The sequence below is a fragment of the Delphinapterus leucas genome, chromosome 10 (genome assembly GCF_059928025.1).
Source record: "Delphinapterus leucas isolate spDelLeu-1000000601 "Yukka" chromosome 10, BTC_Dleu_Yukka2, whole genome shotgun sequence".
Lineage (NCBI taxonomy): Eukaryota > Metazoa > Chordata > Mammalia > Artiodactyla > Monodontidae > Delphinapterus > Delphinapterus leucas.
In genome coordinates, this window is record NC_143138.1 from 99909716 (window position 1) to 99933902 (window position 24187).

Consider the following 24187-nt stretch of genomic DNA (forward strand, 5'->3'; position numbering starts at 1 on the left):
TTTTCATGTTCTTCTTGGCCATCTGTATGTCTTCTTTGGAGAAATGTCTATTTAGGTCTTCTGCCCATTTTTGGATTGGGTTGTTTGTTTCTTTAATATTGAGCTGCATGAGCTGTTTATATATTGGGGAGATTAATCCTTTGTCTGTTGATTTGTTTGCAAATATTTTCTCCTATTCTGAGGGTTGTCTTTTCCGTCTTGTTTATGGTTTCCTTTGCTGTGCAAAAGCTTTTAAGTTTCATTAGGTCCCATTTGTTTATTTTTGGTTTTATTTCCATTACTCTATGAGGTGGGTCAAAAAAGATCTTGCTGTGATTTATGTCAAAGAGTGTTCTTCCTATGTTTTCCTCTAAGAGTTTTATAGTGTCCGGTCTTACATTTAGGTCTTGAATTCATTTTGAGGTTCTTTTTGTGTATGGTGTTAGGGAGTGTTCTGATTTCATTCTTTTACATGTAGCTGTCCAGTTTTCCCAGCACCCCTTATTGAAGAGACTGTCTTTTCTCCATTGTTTATCCTTGCCTCCTTTGTCATAGATTAATTGACCATAGGTGTGTGGGTTTATCTCTGGGCTATCTTGTTCCATTGATTTATGTTTCTGTTTTTGTGCCAGTACCATATTGTCTTGATTACTGTAGCATTGTAGTATAGTCTGAAGTCAGGGAGTCTGATTCTTCCAGCTGTGTTTTTTTCCCTCAAGACTGCTTTGGCTATTCAGGGTCTTTTGAGTCTCCATACAAATTTTAAGATTTTTTGTTCTAGTTCTGTAAAAAATGCCATTGGTAATTTGATAGGGAATGCATTGAATCTGTAGATTGCTTTGGGTAGTATAGTCATTTTCACAATTTGATTCTGCCAATCCAAGAACGTGGTATATCTCTCCATCTGTTTATGTCATCTTTGATTTCTTTCATCAATGTCTTATAGTTTTCTGAGTACAGGTCTTTTACCTCCTTAGGTAGGTTTATTCCTAGGTATTTTATTCTTTTTGTTGCAGTCGTATAAGGGAGTGTTTCCTTAATTTCTCTTTCATATTTTTCATCATTAGTGTATAGGAATGCAAGAGATTTCTGTGTATTAATTTTGTACCCTGCAACTTTACCAAATTCATTGATTAGCGCTAGTAGTTTTCTGGTGGCATTTTTAGGATTCTCTATGTATAGTATCATGTCATCTGCAAACAGTGACAGTTTTACTTTTTCTTTTCCAATTTGTGTTCCTTTTATTTCTTTTTCTTCTCTGATTGCCATGGCTAGGACTTCCAAAACTATGTTGAATAATAGTGGTGAGAGTGGACATCCTTGTCTTGTTCCTGATCTTAGAGGAAATGCTTTCAGTTTTTCACCATTGAGAATGTTGTTTGCTGTGGGTTTGTCATATATGGCCTTCATTATGTTGAGGTAGGTTCCCTCTTTGCCCACTTTCTGGAGAGTTTTTATCATAACTCTCCAGAGTTATGGAGCAGGCAGGAATGGGTGTCAAAAGCTTTTTCTCCATCTATTGAGATGATCATATGGTTTTTCTCCTTCAGTGTTAATATGGTGTATCACATTGACTGATTTGCATATATTGAAGAATCCTTGCATCCCTGGGATAAATCCCACTTGATCATGGTGTATGATCCTTTTAATGTGTTGTTGGATTCTGTTTGCTAGTATTTTGTTGAGGATTTTTGCATCTATGTTCACGAGTGATATTGGTCTGTAATTTTCTTTTTTTGTAGTATCTTTGTCTGATTTTGGTATCAGGGTGATGGTGGCCTCATAGAATGAGTTTGGGAGTGTTCCTTCCTCCGCAATTTTTTGGAAGAGCTTGAGAAGGATGGGCAGTAGTTCTTCTCGAAATGTTTGGTAGAATTCACCTGTGAAGCCATCTGGTCCTAGACTTTTGTTTGTTGGAAGATTTTTAATCACAGTTTCAATTTCATTACTTGTGATTTGTCTCTTCATATTTTCTATTTCTACCTGGTTCAGTCTTGGAAGGTTATACCTTTCTAAGAATTTGTCCATTTCTTCCAGGTTGTCCATTTTATTGGCATAGGGTTGCTTGTAGTATTCTCTTAGGATGCTTTGTATTTCTGTGGTGTCTGTTGTAACTTCTCCTTTTTCATTTCTAATTTTATTGATTTGAGTCCTCTCCCTCTTTTTCTTGATGAGTCTGGCTAATGGTTTATCAATTTTGTTTATCTTCTCAAAGAACCAGCTTTTAGTTTTATTGATCTTTGCTATTGTTTTCTTTGTTTCTATTTCATTTGTTTCTGCTCTGATCTTTATGGTTTCTTTCCTTCTGCTAACTTTGGGTTCTGTTTGTTCTTCTTTCTCTAGTTCCTTCAGGTGTAAGGTTACATTGTTTACTTGAGATTTTTCTTGTTTCTTGAGGTAGGCTTGTATAGCTATAAACTTCCCTCTTAGAACTGCTCTTGCTGCATCCCATAGGTTTCGGATCGTCGTGTTTTCATTGTCATTTGTCTCTAGGTATTTTTTGATTTCCTCTTTGATTTCTTCGGCGATCTCTTGGTTATTTAGTAACGTATTGTTTAGCCTCCATGTGTTTGTGTTTTTTACATTTTTTTCCCTGTAATTCATTTCTAATCTCATAGCGTTGTGGTCAGAAAAGATGCTTGATATGATTTCAATTTTCTTAAATTTACTGAGGCTTGATTTGTGACCCAAGATGTGATCTATCCTGGAGAATGTTCCGTGCGCACTTGAGAGGTGTAATCTGCTGTTTTTGGATGGAATGTCCTATAAATATCAATTAAATCTACCTGGCCTATTGTGTCATTTAAAGCTTCTGTTTCCTTATTTATTTTCATTTTGGATGATCCGTCCATTGGTGTAAGTGAGGTGTTAAAGTCCCCCACTATTGTTGTGTTACTGTCGATTTCCTCTTTTATAGCTGTTAGCAGTTGCCTTATGTATTGAGGTGCTCCTATATTATAATTGTTATATCTTCTTCTTGGATTGATCCCTTGGTCATTATGTAGTGTCCTTCCTTGTCTCTTGTAACATTCTTTATTTTCAAGTCTATTTTATCTGATATGAGTATTTCTGCTCCAGCTTTCTTTTGATTTCCATTTGCATGGAATACGTTTTTCCATCCCTTCACTTTCAGTCTGTATGTATCCCTAGGTCTGAAGTGGGTCTTTTGTTTTTGTATCCATTCAGCAAGCCTGTGTCTTTTGGTTGGAGCATTTAATCCATTCACGTTTAAGGTAATTATTGATATGTATGTTCCTATGACCATTTTCTTAATTGTTTTGGGTTTGTTTTTGTAGGTCCTTTTCTTCTCTTGTGTTTCCCACTTAGAGAAGTTCCTTTAGCATTTGTCGTAGAGCTGGTTTGGTGGTGCTGAATTCTCTTAGCTTTTGCTTGTCTGTAAAGCTTTTGATTTCTCCATCGAATCTGAATGCGATCCTTGCCGGGTAGAGTAATCTTGGTTGTAGGTTCTTTCCTTTCATCACTTTAAGTATATCATGCCACTCCCTTCTGGCTTGTAGCATTTCTGCTGAGAAATCAGCTGTTAACCTTATGGGAGTTCCCTTGTATTTTATTTGTCGTTTTTCCCTTGCTGCTTTCAATAATTTTTCTTTGTCTTTAATTTTTGCCAATTTTATTACTATGTGTCTCAGCATGTTTCTCCTTAGGTTTATCCTTTATGGGACTCTCTGCGCTTCCTGGACTTGGGTGGCTATTTCCTTTCCCATGTTAGGGAAGTTTTCGACTATAATCTCTTCACATATTTTCTCTGGTCCTTTCTCTCTCTCTTCTCCTTCTGGGACCCCTATAATGCGAATGTTGTTGCGTTTAACGTTGTCCCAGAGGTCTCTTAGGCTATCTTCATTTCTTTTCATTCTTTTTTCTTTATTCTGTTCCGCAGCAGTGAATTCCACCATTCTGTCTTCCAGGTCACTTATCCGTTCTTCTGCCTCAGTTATTCCGCTATTGATTCCTTCTAGTGTATTTTTCATTTCAGTTATTGTATTGTTCATCTCTGTTTCTTTGTTCTTTAATTCTTCTAGGTCTTTGTTAAACGTATCTTGCATCTTCTTGATCTTTGCCTCCATTCTTTTTCTGAGGTCCTGGATCATCTTCACTATCATTATTCTGAATTCTTTTTCTGGAAGGTTGCCTATCTCCACTTCACTTAGTTGTTTTTCTGGGGTTTTATCTTGTTCCTTCATCTGGTACATAGCCCTCTGCCTTTTCATCTTGTCTTATCTTTCTGTGAATGTGGTTTTTGTTCCACAGGCTGCAGGATTGTCGTTCTTCTTGCTTCTGCCTGTAGAGAGTTTTAACATTTCTGAGAACAGCTAAAAACTGAAAGACAAATATTGTAAGTAGCTAAGTTCTGAGGGCATAAAATCTTAGAAGATAAAAGAAAGCAAAGAAGAAAAGTAGCAAAAAGAAAATAGGGAGGAGAAAACCCAGGTGCCCCCGAGTTACAAACAGAAATGTTCTAAGGCAAAAATGGAGAATGAACACTTAAGACCTGACGAATCTAGGGGAGTCCTTCACGTACCAGATATAAACAAATAAAGAAAAGCAGTAGAAAAAAGTTAACAGTATAGTATAGTAACCTGCAGTAACTTGGAAACCATCCAAAATATGGATTACAGACTTCCTAGACTAAAATGCAAGGGAGGTTATGCTATCCTTGGAAGGGAAAATAGACATCTGGTCATTTTAAAGACAAGAACAAGAAAAACGTTAGAGGAATAATGTAATTTGGCTTCTCCAAATATAAGTCATCAGTTCTCAAATTGTGATCTGGGAATGGGGTCCCTAAGACCCTTTTGAGACACCCATGAGGCTGACGCTATTTTCATAATAATAATAAGTTGTTATTTACCTTTTTCATTCTCATTCTCTCAGGAGTGTAAGTGGAGTGTTCCAGAAACTACATGACATGGAATGTTACCATAGTTCTGATGCCTGATGGAATGTGGCCTGTGTGTTCTTGTACATAGTAATTTCTCAGGTTTTATTTCTAGTCTGATCAATGCTAATAGGTATAGCCCACCTAAACAAAAGCTCTTTGGAAACCTCAACAATTTGTACAAGAGTAAAGGAGTGTGGGCTTTCCTGGTGGCGCAGTGGTTGAGAGTCCGCCTGCCGATGCAGGGAACGCGGGTTCGTGCCCCGGTCCGGGAGGATCCCATATGCTGCGGAGCGGCTGGGCCCGTGAGCCATGGCTGCTGAGCCTGCGCTTCCGGAGCCTGTGCTCCGCAACGGGAGAGGCCACAGCAGTGAGAGGCCCGTGTACCGCAAAAAAAAAAAAAAAAAAAAAAAATAGAGTAAAGGGGTGTATGGAGACCAAAAAGTTTGAGAACCACTGTTACAAGGAATGAAGCTGAAGACATACTGACTCATTCTTTGCTACTATGGAGTTAAACAGGATTGCTGCCACGCTCTGAATGCAGCTAAATTAGACCAGTGGCTGTCGGTAATCAAAGATATCACCTTAGTTCATCAACAGTACTCAGTGAAAGTGAAATTAACACATGTGTTAGACTCACCTGTATGTATTTTCTGAAAGGTGGTTTGGCAATTTAACATTTGTCATTTCAGTAGAATGTGGGATATACCCATAATTAAAATACAGTTGACCACAAACCTGAAAACTAATTTATGGATTGCAAAAAATAGTTATAATCCTTAAGATAACTGTCAGTAGGTCTTTTTAAACAGCTTTACAGTGCCAGTGGAACAGGTTTATGTTGGTGATCCTTGCCAAAATTCAGATAGGAGTAAAAAGATTGGGTTTGGATTACAGGGAAACAGTGATGGAGTATTTGTTTGTTAACATTACAGATTTAGGCAATGTATAACCTGTAGCTACTGAAAGACTAATAAGTTCTACAGCTTTCACGGCTGGCACTTATTGCTTACAATTTGGACACTTATTTTTTTCTCTAGTCGGTTTTCATCATATTTTTATGCCTTTAGTGAAAGATCATTTTAGAACCATAGACTTAGCTAAAGGCATAAGGAAGCACAATCTACCATACAATACAGTATAATCTGTTTTTGTTTTTGGGGGTTTTTTTTGCAGTACACGGGCCTCTCACTGCTGTGACCTCTCCCGCTGCGGAGCACAGGCTCCGGACGCGCAGGCTCAGCGGCCATGGCTCACGGGCCCAGCCGCTCCGCGGCATGTGGGATCCTCCCGGACCGGGGCACGAACCCATGTCCCCCACATCGGCAGGCGGACTCTCAACCACTGCGCCACTGGGGAAGCCCTGTTTTTGTATTTCTATGTATTTTTTGTATCCTACCTCAGAAAGAGTTTTTAGTATATTCCCATGTGCCAGTGGCAGCTCGTTGATTCAGCCCCTGTGGGCCACATACCATTTCATGATAAAGCTGAATGCAGGTCCAACACAGGGCGTTTCATCTGATTGTAAACTTAACAATACCGCTCTTAGGTCTCATTGCACCTGAAGTTTTGTTACTTGTAAAACAATGAAGGATAGGTTGGAGAAATTTTTTTTAAAGCAGAAAAAACAAAAAACAGGCATTACGTTCTCACAAGCAAATATGAAGACTTTATAATAAAAATATACACAAAACCATTTTCTGAAATGGTGACTGATGCATGTCCATCACACCAGTTCACAGACTTCGTGATAATCAGAACTGTGAGCTGTTGGAATTGCACATCATTTTATGGACGCTGACACAATAAAAAAGAGTGTTGTTAGAGAGTGTTTCTTTATTGGCAATATGAAGAAAATTTTGAGAAGCCTGCTTCATTCTTCAAGTCAAGAAATAATTTTACAGAAGAAACACTGAGAGCCTTGTATATTCCTCTCTAGATTTCTTGAAAGAGTCAAACTGCAAGAAAATGGTTGGTTATCATGAACTTAGTCTTAAAAGAAAAGTAAAGGTAAATTCCAAGCTTGTGCTGGAGTCTGTACATATTTAGTTCAAGATTTTAGGTGCATAGTCAGTACGTAAATGATATACAGAATGATTATCCTTCAACATTGGAATCATTATGAAAAGAATGTGATACACTTTGAAAGACATCATAGGAGTCAAAACAAAAAATTACATTATAAGGGTTAAACTTGAAAAACATAGTTCTCTTATTAAAAAGCCTTCCTCTCCAACCATGCCAAATAGGTGAGTACTCTGGGACCTGTCAGCTAGCCAAGCAGCATTTTCAACCACTAATATTAGGTTTTAACAGTGAACATCAGAGAAGCAGTCAAGGATATCATAAAAAATATATGGTCACAATGGCAAAAATCAAAACAAAAATTTCTCACCAGTATTTATCAGTGACAACAGTTCTATACTTAAGCCTTGTGTGAATCATTGGGGGGAAAATGGCTTTTAAATGTTCGAACCTTCTTATAACCCTTTGAGAATTAAAGAGGCTTAACTTTCCAGCATACCCTACACAGGACATACTGTCTGAGATATTAGTGATCTCACAAGAGGTAGGGAAAACTCTCCAAAACATTAATAGCAAAACAAACAAACAAAAAAATCCTAGGTCTTGAGATGTAGCTGCAGGCATACTTGGAGGGGCAGGGCAGAGTTTCCTCATGATAGATGCCCATAGGAGTACTGAGGTGCAGCACTGCCCTACAGGTAGATGCCTATGTCAGTATTCTGAGCTGTCAGTGAGGAGCAGCTGAGCCTGGGGCTTCTGAGTTGAGCCACAATTCTCAAGAGAGTCTGAAATAGTCATAAGCCAGTGTCACTCCTGGCTTTCAACAGAAGGATCTTTAAATTCTCTTTGGAGGAAAGAATTCCCAATTTAGACCCTGTAGGATTCTCACAGTTGAAGGTCAAGAAATGAGTTCAAAATAAAATGTCAGCAAACACTTAAGTATGCAATCAACTTGATGACATTCACCAGAAGTAAACAAATAAACAAAAAAGCAGACTTAGGCCTCTCCGCCCCTACCAAGGAAAGCAGATATTGGAATTGCCTGGTACAGAATGTACAACAGCTGTGTACGAACTGTTCAAAGATAGAGGGCAGAATCCTAGCGATGAATGAGCAGTAATAGACTGTCTGACCAACAGCTCTGAAAACAGGTGAAACTTCTAAAAGTGAAAAATACAATCATTGAAATAAAAATTCAATACAAGGGTTAAATAACACACTAGAAACAGGAGAAGAAAGGATTAGTGAACTGAAAGATATATGCAAAGAAATTACTAAGAATGAGACCAACAATGTCTTAAAGAATATGTCCTACCCAGAATCTGCTAGAATTTGAAGCCTCTTTTAGTTCTTTAAGTATGCATAGGATCTTTGAATATTAAAAATACGTCTTCTTTAGCGATGAATAGCAATGTACAGAACTCTTCTTACGGATGAACTTCGGTGAGAAAAGTTTGCTTTTACTTACTTTGGCCATTGTCATTATATATTTTTTGTCATCTTATTTGGCTGTTCTGATGTTTACCTTCGTGATGAACATTAATGAGTAATTAATGGTAAGAAGATGAAAAATAGAAAAGAGAAGTTGGGAAATATTGAAGGATTGAAAAGAAATCCTAACATTTAACTAATTGGAGTACCAGAGCTGATGAACAAGTGGAACCATGATGCAGAAACCATGTGCAAGAAGATAAATGAAAGAAATCCATGGCTAGACGCACTGCAGTAAAACTGCAGAATATGAAAAACAAAGAGGATATATAAATGCAACCAAAGTCAATTGACAACAGACATCTCAACAGAAACAATGAAAGCACAGGGACAATGGAATTCAGAGTGTTAAGAGGAAAAACTGAGTACCCCGTGATCTTTCAAGAATGAAAGCAAAATGAAAAGGTTTACAAGTTAAAAAAAAAAAAAGACTGAAATAGTAAACTTCAAGGATCGTAAGTCATAGAGAGGGGAATATATTTGCAATACCTGTATATAGTATGATACTACTTAATAAAGCCCCCAAACTAGCATACCTAAGCAATGTATTATTTAGTTTTATAGATTGTGTGATAAAACTATATTTTCTTAAAGGTCAAGGAAACGATAAACTCAAAATTGGGGATAATGATTATATTGTCAAGAGGCCACAGAGGCAGGAGTTAGATAAGGGAAGAACTCATAAGTGCATGCAAGTGGCTGGTTATGATTTTAAATCTTGGGTTGAACAATGGGCTCATGTGTGATAATTATCTTATTATGTTTTATAGTTACATGTATTTCCTACATGTTTGTAACTATTACCTCTAATAAGATAGCAACAAAAACTGAAAGGAAAGGAGTGTGCCAGTGGCCTTGTAATATCTCAGTCATAGTTTAGAATCACAAAATATCAGAGATGGCCTAGAAAGGAAGTTAAATTACACACATATTTACTCAACATATTTTAATGTAGCACTGTTGTTGGCGTTTGGGTTACATCTAGGGGCATAAGAGACCATCCCTTCTCCCAGGGAGCTCACAATTTTAGTTGGACAGTAGGGGAAGAGCAGAAAATAAACATAAATATAATAAGTAAATTATATGGTATGTTAGGAAGTCATAAAGGCTATTGGGAAAAAAGAAGAACAGAGTAAAGGAGAACAAGAACTGCCAAGGAGAGTTGGGGACAGGGACAGGCCACAGTATGAAATAAGATAGATAAGCCTCGCTGAGAAGTCGAGGTGTTAGCACAACTTGAAGGCAGTGAGGGAAACAGGCAATTGTGTATTTAGAGCAAGAGCTTTTCTTCATGAGAGAAAGAAGTTGAGAGTGACTTCAAGGTTGGAGTTGTATCAACTGAGATAGAGAGAGCTGCAGTGAAATAAGCTTGCAGGGTATGATTAGGACTTCACAGTTGGACCTGCTGGGTTAGAGATGGTGTTAGATTTCCAAGTGAAGATGTCAAGTAAGCAGCTGAACATACTTGTCTAGAGTTCAAGGTAGAAATCTGGAGAAAGTCCAAATGCATGTCAGTGGTAGAGTCAGTCCTAATTCATTGCTTTTTGTGTCAAACAGGGCCAGATAAATTTGAAAGAATTAAGAAGTGAGTTTCATGAAGATGAGCACAATAGAAATGAGTAGGAATATTCTGAACAATAACAAAAAAAATGGAGTAAGAAAATGTTTCTCATTAGAGTTTTTTTTCTGGTCTTTCAAAAATATGTAAATGTAATAGAATTCAGTTAGCCTCAAATGGACATATTTGCTATTTTGAGATAGCTGTCAATTTTCTGAGGATTTATGTATTACTTCTCATGTTATTTTCTGTTATCTCTTCTTGTTTGTAGGCTACAATGATTATGGAGCACTCTTTCAAATGCATAAATAAATGAAACCAATTCTGTAGGAAATTATGCAACATAGAGAATTCCAAAAAATTATCCACATGTGGATTTTTATTGGCCCTGCTCATGTTTTAGAATGAAATGACTATAACTTTGCCAAACTGCTTAGCACAATTATAAGGCTGGGGCATGCTGTTGGAATGATTTACAGAGAGACTGAACTGATTACATGGTGTTTTATTTGCATTACATTAAATCCAGAGCACTTCTTAGAGCTTGCTGAAATCCAGATGTAGAGCCAAGATGCATTCAATGACATCAGTGGGTTGTGGTCACTGTCTAAGAGCTAAAAAAAGGATCCTGGAGATCCTCTGGTTCTTTATATTATAGCAGAGAAAACTAAGAGAGATTAAGTGATTTATCTAAAGTCACCAGTGACAGAATGTGTCAAGAACCTACCTTAGCCTCTGATACCCAGGCTAGTGTACCTTTAGCCATTGTCACAAACACTCAAAATTTGCTTCCTTTTTTTCCATATCCCTCTGCAGGGTTTCTTCCGGAGGACAATCAGATTGAAGCTTATTTATGATAGGTGTGATCTTAACTGTCGGATCCACAAAAAAAGTAGAAATAAATGTCAGTACTGTCGTTTTCAGAAGTGCCTTGCTGTGGGGATGTCTCATAATGGTAAGTGAACCCTTAGTGCCACATACTTTACTATTCTCATTATGGCTGCCAGATCAGTAGACGTGAGGGCCGTTGCTGAAAACATGTACAGTTTTTCCACCGATTGCCAGATTTCAGAATACTGCATGCTGATAAAACGTTTCTCAATTAGGTCAGAATTTTTCAGCTTTAAATGTGAATCCTTCTCTCTTATAGTTGAGCATCTGCCATGATGGGAGAAAAGACTGGGAAATCTGGGAGATAATGGAAATAACTGTAGTATTCTGAAACAAATGTAATGATAGTTGCGGTTAAATTTTTGTGTTGCTTTAATAGTATTAAAAACAGATTATACTTTACTTATATATATCAGTAGTTTCTACTTTATTTTTTTACAATTTTGGGGGGTAGAGTTGATTTACAAATTTGTGTTAGCTTCAGGTAGACAGCAAAGTGAATCAGTTATACATGTACATATATCCACTCTTTTTTTATTTTTTTTTTTAGATTCTTTTCCCATATAGGCCGTTACAGAGTATTGAGTAGAGTTCCCTGTGCTCTACAGCAGGTTCTTATTAGTTATCTATTTTATATATAGTAGTTTCTACTTTTAATGTAAGAAAATTCTGATTTCTGGATACGGAACTTAAGTGGTATATCAGAATTTAGATATATGTCCTTTTTTCTCTTTACTATGCAGAAACGAGTAGAACACTCTTCTTGACCTTATGCAGCATACAATTTGTGGATTAAGCAAATATTTTAAAGTTTCACAAAACTTCGGTATCCATAGTAACGTAAGAGAGTAAAACTTTCTACTTTTTAAACCTGTATCTAAAGTCAGGCTTATGATTTGGGATGTCGACTTGAGGGAAGGACTGTAGAAGACCCATGTTTTCACGAACTGTAGCACTAACTCAGTAACATCATGGAAGACAGCGCTGTTTGAAGAAATAGTTCTTAATTTGGCTCTCGTTGGTTGGCTCACAAAAAGTAATTTTGATGTAATTTGGTAGTATTATGTTTGTCAAGAATTAGTCAGTTCTTTCCAAAATAATTATGGGTTCAAGAGATATAAAATGCCAAAGTAATCACATTAAATCCAAAGTCTCATGTCATCATATACCCTGTTTTTTTTGGTTTTTTTTTTTTCTTTTACCTTTTCCTCTCTCAAAACTAACCTGGTAAGAAGATATAATATTTGAAGTCAGTCTTCGTCTATAAGGACTCGTTCCATCATGCAGATGTTTGGTTTTTATAGCAGAAATCAAGATATTTGGGAATCACTAATTGAACTGATCTACCCTTTAAAAATAGTTTTAAAAATTATATTTGTATCATAATATGGGGTCATTTCCTCTAAAGGCAAGAATGTATTTTGAATAGATCCATCAGCTATACTAGACAGGATGGAAATTTGGTCCAGCTTTCCTCAACAGTTGATTATATCTGCTGTGTATACAACTGCAGTCATTAATTGCAAGATAATTTGCTGGTTTAATTCCATCAGTTTCCTTTTTATTTCAGACTTCATAAAACATAAGGGTTTTTACCAATTTTCAATTCAAGGGTTATATTTTAGGTGATGCAATCAAGTTGCAATAAACTTTTTTTTTTTTTTTTGGGCTGCGTTGGGTCTTCGTTGATGCACGCAGGCTTTCTCTAGTCGTGGCGAGCAGGGGGCTACTCTTTGTTGTGGTGCACAGACTTCTCATTGCGGTGGCTTCTCCTGTTGCAGAGCACAGGCTCTAGGCACGTGGTTTCAGTAGTTGTGGCATGCGGGCTCAGTAGTTGTGGCTCACAGGTTCTAGAGCACAGGCTCAGTAGTTGTGGCGCACAGGCTTAGTTGCTCCGCGGCATGTGGGATCTTCCTGGACCAAGGCTCAAACCCGTGTCCCTTGCATTGGCAGGCAGATTCTTAAGCACTGTGCCCCCAGGGAAGCCCTCAATAAACTTATTTTATCTTTATGAAGGAATCCTTGACCTTAAGGTCATTATTACTAAGACTGCCTAGGAAAGGAGACCAGTTTTGCTTTTAATGCTATTTATTTTTTTGTCCTTTAAAAATTGTCACTTTTCATATTGAAGAAAAATATATTTCCTAGTGCTTGCACACATTCACATAAAATGTATCTCCTATTTCTTATTATTTATAAGCAAATAATATTTAAAGTCCAACCTATATAGTATTGATGGTATAATTTTATCTTTCCAGAAAAGTCAAAGAAAGCTATCATGAACTTGATAATAAGGTCATCTTTTGACTTGTTATGACAATTAGCTTACTCTATTCAGAGAGAGGAGCAGTCTTGGTAGAGTGTTTGGTTAGTTCATGCACAGGCAAAAAGAAAGAAAGAAAGGTTGGGGGCAGGGAGAGAGAGAGAGAGAGAGAGAGAGGGAGAGAGAGGGAGGGAGGGAGGGAGAGAGAGAGAGAGAGAAAAAGAAAGAAAGAAAGAAATTAAATGTCATGGCATCAAACACATGCAGTTCAGCATTTACAGGATTGCAAACATGACTAAGAAAATCCCTTTTCATTGGTTTTGATGGGAACGGGTTACACAGAAAAGAAAACATCCATTTGATCTATACACATGAAGGGGACCTCAACAAGTAGGTTTTGATTAGGTTTGTCTATTATCCTGATGAAGGAAACATTTCCAAATACAAAGTTTTCTAGGATATTGTAGTAACTACTTAAAATTCCTTGCTCTGGCCATTGTGAGGCCAACAGTAATGAGGTTTCCGTTCTTATAGAAAGTCTTTTTCTTAGTGATTTGTGTGAATGGACCTCAATGTAATAACTGACCAACTTATCAAAAGAGGTTTCTAGGGTTATACCCAGATCAGCTCCTTTTTTTTTCTTTTAATACTTTTTTTGGTATTTTCTTTTTTTAAATTTATTTTTATTTTATTTTATATTAATATTTTATATAAATATTTATTTTATGTTTGGCTGTATTGGGTGTTCCATTGCTGTGCGCGGGCTTTCTCTAGTTGCAGCGAGCAGGGGCTACTCTTCATTGCCGTGCACGGACTTCTCATTGCGGTGGCTTCTCTTGTTGCAGAGCACGGGCTCTAGGAGAGCAGGCTCAGTAGTTGTGGCGCGCGGTCTTCATTCAGTAGTTGTGGCTCGCAGGCTCTAGGAGCGCGGGCTTCAGTAGTTGTGGCGCACGGGCTTAGCTGCCCCGCGGCATGTGGGATCTTCCCAGTCCTTGACTCTAACCTGTGTCCCCTGCATTGGCAGGTGGGTTCTTAACCAGTGTGCCACGAGGGAAGCCCCCAAGATCAGCTCCTTGCTATTCACAGTACACACGAGAAGAAATAAACATTCCCCCAAAGTGAATTCTCTCCATTCTGTGTTACTTTTCCTTCTCCTCTTTGGTCTCTCTGTTCAGTCCCTTCAGTGCATTTAGCTTCCCGGTTAGCCATCTGCTCCCACCTTTGAAGGAGACTTTGAAGTCACCTTCAAGGATCCCTAGGGACTCTGGGAACTATTGTTGGAAAATCACTAAAATCAATGATTGCGGGCTTCACTGGTGGCACAGTGGTTAAGAACCTGCCTGCCAATGATGCAGGTGACACAGGTTCGAGCCCTGGTCCAGGAAGATCCCATATGCCGCAGAGCAGCGAATCCCGTGCACCACAACTACTGAGCCTGCGCTCTAGAGCCTATGAGCCACAGCTACTGAGCCTGTGTGCCACAACTACTGAAGCCCACACACCTAGAGCCCTTGCTCCACAACAAGAGAAGCCACCGCAATGAGAAGCCTATGCACCACAACGAAGAGTAGCCCCCACTCGCCACAACTAGAGAAAGCCCGGGCACAGCAGCAAAGACCCAGTGCAACCAAAAATAAAAAATAATAAATTAATTTTTTAAAAATCAGTGATTGCTAAGTCCTTTCAACTTTGAAAATTCTGTGATTCTATGTAAATCAAACAACCTACCTCACTTTTCAGCCAGCTAGTCCATGTCTTACAGACAGTGCCACAGTCTTCCAAATATCTAGATATCTGTCATTTACCTGAATTTAAAAGTTTCCACCTATATGTTTTTCATATGCCTGAATCAGGTCTCCCATATGTTCTGATCAATTCCTCAGCAATTTAAGTCAGTATGTTTGATGATCTCATAACGATGTAACCCCAGAGTACAAATCCAGGGCAGTCTGGGGTAGGGAAAGTATAAATGGTATATTTGATTAATGGTTCATGGTATATGGTTCCATCTTCAGATGGAACTTTCATTTTGACTGTGACATGTAGTCTAAACATCGTAGAAGGACATGATTTCAGAATTCTTCCATTTGGATACATAGTTGTTTCTCAAATATCCAGCATTAGGTAGAAGAAGCACCCAGGTGTTGGATTGATACGTTTTGGGAAGAAAGTTTTTGTTTTTCTATAATGATCAAGATAAACGAAGTTCCACTTATTTTGGTATTTAACAATCCATCATTTCTAGACCATGGTTCAATCCTGCTGACGGCTCCGAAGTCTTCCTGCGTTGTCCCGAACACAATCAGCTCAATGCCCTGTCTAGACACCACCTATAGAGGAAAGCTCTAAGCCAAAGGAAAGCAGAAATAAAGAACCAAATTCCTAAGTGATCATTGTATCAGCTACTACTTGTTTTACACTTTGAAATAGTGATGCTGGTACCTGTAGAATCTTAATAAAAATACTCTTGTATATTAATGTTGCTTCTTCAGTCAAATGGATACTCATACACATTTTTATAGTTTTTCAAAGTACAATTTGTGTTTTGAAGTCCTACTGTCAAGATCCCTGACATTAATCATATTTTTTAAATGTGTCCTCTTTATTTTTAATAGGATAATTTAGTCATTAAGAATTTTTTTTTTTTTTTTATGTTATGTGGGCCTCTCACTGTTGTGGCCTCTCCCGTTGTGGAGCACAGGCTCCAGACGCGCAGGCTCAGCGGCCATGGCTCACGGGCCCAGCCGCTCCACGCGGCATGTGGGATCTTCCCGGACCAGGGTATGAACCCGTGTCCCCTGCATCGGCAGGCAGACTCTCAACCACTGCACCACCAGAGAAGCCCAGTCGTTAAGAATTTTGACTAGAGAATATTTAATATTCAAGAGCTGCTTTTCGTATGAACTAAATAATAAAATAATAAGTTTAGGCTGTGCATTTTTTTAAAAATCTGAAGCAAAGAAGAGTTGACTTATATTACTTATGAGTCATTCAGCTAGGTTTCCTCATACCATTCAGTTTGGACAAAAATAATAATTTTTATAAATATAAAAAGTTAGTGAAACCTTAGCTTTACTGATTTGGATATCCTATTATATAAATGATGGATTTTTTTCTTTTATTGAAAAAAAAGCGACATCTTTCAAAATAATTTTTTAGCAGCTTCATAAAATGCTAGCAAAATGGTTTCACAGATTTTTGTGGCATTTAGCATTTATAAGGTAGTCCTCTCCTTCCTTGTAAACAGAAGCACTATGTATGTTGCAAAAAAAGAAAAGCCTGAATGGCAAATAAATTTAAACTGCAACATGTTACTTTTTGTTCCTTTCATCTTCTTTGTGGTGTGAGGAAAAGTTACCCAAATGTTACCTTTCAGAAAATATAACAAAGTAAAAAGTCCTAAAGGAGCTGTGGTACTTATACCTGCAGGGTATTCATTACTGCCCATAATCTAGCCTTCACCTCCTTTTCCCTCTGCTGCCCTTTCCACTTACATTTCAGACAAACTGCATACTTTGCTGTTCCTGCAAAGTGCCCTGTGGTAGAATGCCTCTGGGGCTCTGCGTCTTGTGCCCTTCCGTCCCCTGTCAAAACCCTATGTGGTGCTGAAGGCCCAGTTCAAAAGCCTTCTTTTCCATCCGACTTCTAATTCCCTATTCTTCCTCTTCTGTGTGTTTCTTACCTTTCCTGTAGCATCACATTCTTATAAAGCGAGGGAGTGATCAGACCTGTATTACCAAAAACCAAACTACTGACAGCTCAAAAGGAGAAGTTAGAGAGGGAAAAATCGGGGACAACCATCAGGAGACCAGTGCAATACTGTGATCTAAAACATTGGGAACGGTGAGACGAAATGGCATTGAGAGAAATCTCTCAGCAGTGACCAATGAATACAAGTGTCCGAGGAGAGAGGGGTTGTCAGAGATTATTTGAGGTGTCTAGTTTGGGTGATAGAGTGAATTAATCAAGAAAGGAACACAGTAAGAGGAGACAGTTTGGAGGGGAAAATGAAAAGTTTGATTTTATGTTGCATTTGAGGTATTTGTGGAATATCCAGCATCCATGTGCAAAGGAACACAGTAAGAAGTGAATAATGAGGGTCCAAATCTCAGGGAAGAGAGGGCAGGAGTCATTAGCACGTTTTCTGAGTTACAGAGAAGATCAAACTAGGAATAGCAGAATATAAGTGAAGGAAGAGGCACCGTCAAAGACGTCTGGAATATAGCAGGCAGAAAGATAGGAGAGCCAGAAAAGCACAAACCTGTGTGAGAAAAATATGAAATAAGAGGGTGGAGAAGGTCAACAGTATTAACGGCTGGGAGGAAGCTGGGAAGCTTAAGCAGAATGAGCTCTTAGAAGAGGCCCCTAGATCTGACTGTGAGGAAAGCTTTGGATCCTTTTTTTTTTTTTTTGTGACTCCGGACACGCAGGCTCAGCGGCCATGGCTCACGGGCCCAGCCACTCCACGGCATGTGGGATCTTCCCGGACCAGGGCGCGAATCCGTGTCCCCTGCATCGGCAGGCGGACTCCCAACCACTGCGCCACCAGGGAAGCCCCTGGATCCTTTTAAGAGCGAAGTTTTGGTGAATTTAAATGAGGAAAACTAGATTGCAGTGGGTTGGGAAGTAAATAGTAAGACAGAAAGGGGAAGACGACTCTTTCAATAAGTCCAGTGGTGGAGGAAAGAGCATGAGGGGGAGATCATGCCAGGGTCAGAAGCTTAAACTCGGCTTAGGTGGAAAGGAAGGAGCTCGTAAAGAGCGGTACATGAGAGAGAGAATAATCCGTGTATATTTAGGCTCCTTTATATCTGGGATCTCCTAGACGCGTCCCTTTCATCCTTGTGTCTCCCAGTCCAGTCTGTCAAGCCAGTGTCTTCCATCAAACAGGTGTTCAATGAATGAATTAAATGTTGTCAAGTAAGACTTCAGGGTCAGGAGATGAGGCTGTTGTGTCTTGCTCATCTCGACCTTGGAAAGAAACCTAGGCAAGTGTTTAAATATTCTTTACACATAGTTTGAAAAATGTTACCCCAACTTAAAAATTACTTAATAATGGTGATAAGGCTGCTCCTTGTTTTACTTTAAAGGAGCTGGAAAATAAAGTGATAGTTATTAGGTTGCCAAATCCTGCAAAACCTCTAAATGCGTACATTTTTTTTTTCCTCAAGAAAGAGAGGTGGAAAAACATAAGTTATTGGCAACAGTCATATGAAAAGCAATAGTGTTGTATAAGTCTCGTTTACAGGCTGCAGCTGTTACAAAATCAACATGTTAAAAGTGGAAAACTGACCATGAGACGAAGCCTTACTCATTGTCAAAAGCCTGATATGACTGCAAGTTCACCCCTTAGATGTTAAAGGACAAAAACATTTTTAATAAGACTCAACTTAATTCATTCGCCCCCCCATGTTCATTACAGCATTATTTACAATAGCCAAGAAATGGAAACAACCTAAGTGTCCATTGATGAACGAAAGGATAAAAGAAGTTGTGATGTATATATATATACAATAACGCAGTCATTCATCCTGCCGTTTCTCTTCCTCTGTAGCCATCAGGTTTGGGCGGATGCCACAGGCCGAGAAGGAGAAGCTGTTGGCGGAGATCTCCAGTGATATCGACCAGCTGAACCCAGAGTCTGCTGATCTCCGGGCCCTGGCAAAACATTTGTATGACTCGTACATAAAGTCCTTCCCGCTGACGAAAGCAAAGGCGAGGGCGATCTTGACAGGAAAGACAACAGACAAATCAGTTAGTTCTCTTCTACTGTCTTCATTTGGGGTGGCTGGGTTTGTTGTTGTTGTTTTCCCTTTGAGTAAATGACTTACCATGTTACACACAGACACACACACACATGCGGAGTACCACTCAGCTGTTGGCTGGTACCTACCACAGGCTGAGTCTGAAACAGAGGAAAGGAAGTGTTTTCAGATAGGGTAAGTAAACATTTTGAAAAGGGAAAAACTCCTTCAAGTTCTCCTAATAAAATTTTTGAGAATAGTGTAAAAAGGTACAGGTCATCTTAACTTGAACAAATGAACTCTGACCTCCCTCGTCCCACCACGCTCTTTCAGGATCCATGTCTTTTCTTGGCATCAAAATAACTGGCCACATCTATATGCCTTCAAACAGCTCTGCTTTTCTCTGGGAAGGGCCTGACCTAGGTCTGGAAAAGGTAGTTAATCCCATTATTGTATCATTCAGAACTACTCAAATTACCTCTTAGAAGTTCTCCCTGGGGTATAAAAATACATTTCAGATATTACATCACTTTTCTTTCCTTGCAGCACTGTCCTGATTATTCCTGGGAACTGGAAGCTCTGTCCTTTTATTGTGTGTATGAATTTTATCTTCTTGGAGGCTCTGAGCAGCCAGGCCTACCCCAGTGCATTCTCAGACATCTGCAGGCACATTGATGACCACTGTTTAGGAAACCCAGAGTGGGTTATAATGGTGATTGAGTCACGTTTTCCAAGAAGCAAAATTCTTCCCTGATAGGAAACTGAGAAAGCAACTTGAAATTATATTAAAACAAAATATAGCTGTGCCTGAATTCTGGTCCCAATTCTGCCATCAACTTGCACTGTGACCTGGGTCACATCTCTGTACCGCAGTTTTCACAGGTAGGGTCTGACTCTGAGTATATCTGCAGCAGCTTCCTAGGGTAGTAAGAGCCACAAAACATTCAGAAGACACTGTCCCAGCCCCTGAAAGCCTTCTTATGCTGTCGTTTATTTTCAAATGAAGCCCCGCAGGAAAGGTGTGCGATTACTGGACAGAAATGTGTAACTCTTTCCCCACTCAGTTATATTTTGGGAAAAGTTTTATCACCCGTTAATGTATTTTGATGACTATCTCAAGATGGGGTTTTTTCCCCCCCTTTTAGCTAAACCGTAAGAGTAGAATCAGCTAATAGAAAAAGAAAACTTCTGTGGGATATTGCTACGTTAAAAGCCAAATATCAAGAAGGGCAGTAGGTTTTCTGAGAGTATTATACCTGTATCCAGCTGTTTATAATTTTTTTTAATTCTTGCGTATTTATTATGTTCAAGACCCATGACCACCTTACAGCTGCTATTATTATCCTCTTTTTAAAGATGAGGAAACTGAAGTCCAGAGAGGTTGAAAACTTTGCCCTGAGGTCCCAGAGTTAGCATGTGGAAGAAGCGACACCGGAACGCAGGCCCTGTGCCTCCCACTCGGGTGCGTTCTCCTCCCTGAAGCCAGTCCTGCCCATCGGCCAGCAGTGGCCAGGCTGACATGGCCAGGCTGGAAGTTTCACCTTGGGAAGGCATTCTGAGTTATGGTTTATTTTTATGAATATTTAGAATGACAGGAATTGTCCACCTTGTTCTGCTGTCCCAGTACATTCACAGTCAGGGAATTTTCCTTTTGCTGTTTTGTTCTTGAATTCTAGTGAGGAGGGCCGCTGTCTTCCGTAGGGCAGGGCAATGGAGTATAGGTCATAGTAAAGCTGAGTCTACGTGTTTTTTAAATGAAAAGATCAGGGCACAGCAAAACAAAAGCAAATGACCTCAAACAAAGTAAACCGTGTTCATTTAAAGGTAGAGAAACAAACGGAAGATCAGGGCGACACAGCCAAATAGGGTTAACAATTGAAGGCAGCTTGCGCCAGCTCGCTGAGAGCCCATGTGGGACAGGGAACCTAACCGGAGACCCTGAGCTGGGAGAGGCTTGATGACAGGGGGACAGCCCAGAGCACAGTGTTTACTCCACAGTTTGCCTCGGGCCATTTAGTTTCCAGGAACTGCTTTCTCACCTTCTTTTAATCTCCCAATCCAGACCTGCAGTCCACACTGGAAATCCTATTAATTTAATAGTACCTGAAAGATAAGAGGAAAGCGTTTAAAAAGCAAATTTCCTCAGCAGTCAAGATTTTAAATTTACACTCCCAGTGGCCAGCATACTGTTCAGCGTGTGACCCAGGGGCCACAGCCCGATCCACTGTAAATCACTTTAAAAGCTCACTCCAGTTGACTCCTTGGCTCTAAATCTTTGAGTTGAAACTAAGGTAATTGTAGGCTTTTTATGGGGTAAATAGGTATTAAGCTTTTTTAAGGGAAAGGGCTGCAAAATGCTTGATTATAGGCTTCTCAAGTTTGTCCTTTTTCCCTCTGTAGTAACTAGGACTGTGCTTTGTGTTACTCAGAACGTATCTGCTTAATTGAATTAAAAGCTGCTGCCTAGGGCTTCCCTGGTGGCACAGTGGTTGGGAGTCCGCCTGCCGATGCAGGGGACACGGGTTCGTGCCCCGGTCCGGGAGGATCCCACGTGCTGCGGAGCGGCTGGGCCCGTGAGCCATGGCCGCTGAGCCTGCGCGTCCGGAGCCAGTGCTCCGTAACGGGAGAGGCCACAGCAGTGAGAGGCCCGCGTACCGCAAAAAAAAAAAAAAGCTGATGCCTATGCCCTTGGAAATTCTGGACTTTCATCAGAGGGTCTCTAACCCAAGATTTTCCCACCAACCCGGGCACCATTAAAGATCGGGATAGAGGCAAAATTGCCTCTTGTTAGGGTCTGGGAAGGAAAAGGAGACTGGGCCAAATTAGAATAGTCCATTCCCTGATTACACAAAACTGCAATAGAATTGTTTGGCGCTCTCTTTTCTCCTTATCTTGCAAAATCAAATTAAGCACTAGTGGAAAGAAATAGTTCAGAGAGGAATATGCGAAAGGGAAAAACAATCAAAATGTGACTTCCAGTGAGATCAGAGATTTGTTCTTTATCTTAGTGGTCATGTTATTCATTTGATGTTGTCAAGTAAGACAGGGCTTACTTGACAGGGCTGTTATGTTATCACTTGCCCAGGACTTTTGAAAGATAAGATTTGCACTGACAGGAGAACTTTTGCAGAAGTGTGGACCCTGGAGAAGGTGGGGCATGTGGAAGAGGGGCTGTGGCTGGTGCGATAGAGCCGTTTGCGTCTCACTATACACCCTGCTTGAACCGATGTCGTTAGGGTTGGTTCAGTCAAGCCTGGGGGAGGCTACTCAGCATAGTGGATGGATGACCAGTTACCCAGAACCTTTGGAAAAGGAAATGACTTTACTGAAGAGGCCATTCTTTAAATTTATCTTCCTGCTCATTTTAACCATTGCTTAGGCCCAGCTCCAGCATTTGCCTCCAGGCCAACCAGGGCTTCTCCCTTTCCCACTAAACTCTCTTCTATCTCTTATTCGCTGGTGCCACCTTGCAGAACAGAACAGATAAATGAACAGGTAAATTAAATGCCCCTTGTCCCCTCCTATCTTTTTAACTTAGATATCGTATCTTTGGGATATGATTGGCCCTACTTTCATTGTCTTGCCGCAAAGAATAATGCTTGGGAACTTTAGGCTTAGGGAAAGATGGGAAATGGACTCACTGGATGTGGAACACCGGAGAAGAAATTTTAGGAGCACTCGGCCTTTTAGCCACCCTCAGATAGGAGTAGCACTGACTGTCCTCACAGTCTACTTCCCTTTCAATGGCTTGTTCCAGCCCAGCCCCTTCTTTGAGAGAACCTACTGAACTCTAAAAACCACAGATATGCTAGAGCGAGGGTGCTTATCACCTGAAGGCAACCTGAGAACTGAATGGACTTTGGAAGTTCCCAGTGTTTGACTACTCCCCTGATGCGATGATCACACTGGGTGTGTCAGTGTCACGTGATCCCATGTTTGTTGATGAAAATAAACAGAGAGTGGTTTTCAAAAACCATCTTCAGTGCCATGGTTTGTCATAAAACAATAAATAGAAAAACCCTTGGTGTGTCTGCCAACTTTTCACTCCATATCTGAGACATGGTGAGGCCCTCCTGGCTGCACTCTGTCTGCAAATAAGGAATAAAGCTTGTTATTTGTACTATATTGGACTTTGGGTCCCAAAGCATCCCACTGCTTATGATGGATCTATGTAGAGTCACTGTTTTTATAATTACAGGAGCAAACTGGTACCATCATAAAAACAGTTCTTCTAAATAGTGTGTGCAATATGAACCTTGCAAATAGTAAAACCAGTATTGAAATGTAAACTTTTGTGAAAACGGTTCTGTACCCATTTAAATTTTCGCATCCTAAAATTTACAAGGGCCCTCGAATCTAGTAACTCAAACTGTTGGAAAGATATCTGTCCTTTTAAATCCTACACTTAACAACTAAACAAAGTGTGGTCTCTTTCCCCCTTTCACTGTGGAAAAGCCTGAGTGAGCTGGAATTTGCTCCCCTGGGAAGAAAGATACCAAACAGACCCTCAGAGAAAAGAGCCTTAGGAACCACAGTACAAAGAGCAGGATGGTAGTGCTGATTTGTTTCGATGGTGACTAAAGCAGTTGGGCTCCTGGAATCATTAATCCATATGTTCATATTAAAAAAATAAATTTCTTTATTTCCAGTACTGTCGGGAATATAGCTAAAGATATGAGATCTGAACCAATGGTGTTCTTTCAGACAATAAATTGAAAAGATAATATTCTATATAGTTAAGAAGAAAAGCATTTTAATTTTTTTTTCATTTTTTAATGATTAGACTCAGTTGGCCACTACCCTTGTTTGCCAGCTGAGTAACATTTTGGCCAGCAATAGACTTTTCTTTAAGAGCTGTGGCTATGTGCTGGTTCATTAGAGTGTGAATGATTCTTCGTATTAAGTTTTTATTTGTCTTAAATTTCTAAACCATGTAGGAAAACAAGATTACGTTTGAGAGACTTTCAAACTTAACTTCGATCACATACAGCACTTAATTGGCATCTCTAGGAAATAATAGTCCAAAGGACACTGCCTCCAAGATCCCGGCATATAAGAGTTTAAAAGCTCCACTTCCTCCCAGAATAGTCATTGTATTTAAAAAAGCAAAAGTGGGGAAGTCATGTAGAAAGCAACAGAAAGAGAAAAGAATTAGTCATGAGTGAGGAGATCTGGTTTAGTGTTTGCTATAAATAGCTGTTTGACTTTGGAAAGTCTCGAGTTCAGTTTATTCATACATAGTCAGAGAATGATGATGTAGGTTATTTCTGAAGACCCTTTAGTTCTCTAAACCCCATGGTTCTCAACAAGAGGGAAATAGGAATGACAGGGGAGAAACC

At 39.5% G+C, this 24187-nt stretch overlaps 1 protein-coding gene across 4 annotated transcripts in view; it reads left to right on the forward strand.

Annotated features, from left to right (window-relative positions):
• The window catches only part of PPARG (peroxisome proliferator activated receptor gamma), a 174710-nt gene that overhangs the window by 127954 nt on the left and 22569 nt on the right, over positions 1–24187 (forward strand). For all 4 annotated transcript variants that reach the window (XM_089919740.1, XM_022562768.2, XM_022562767.3 and 1 more), the window contains 2 exons: positions 10767–10905; positions 18659–18858. In XM_089919740.1, coding sequence (XP_089775866.1) covers positions 10767–10905; positions 18659–18858 — 339 coding nt within the window. The remainder of the gene's footprint in view (positions 1–10766; positions 10906–18658; positions 18859–24187) is intronic.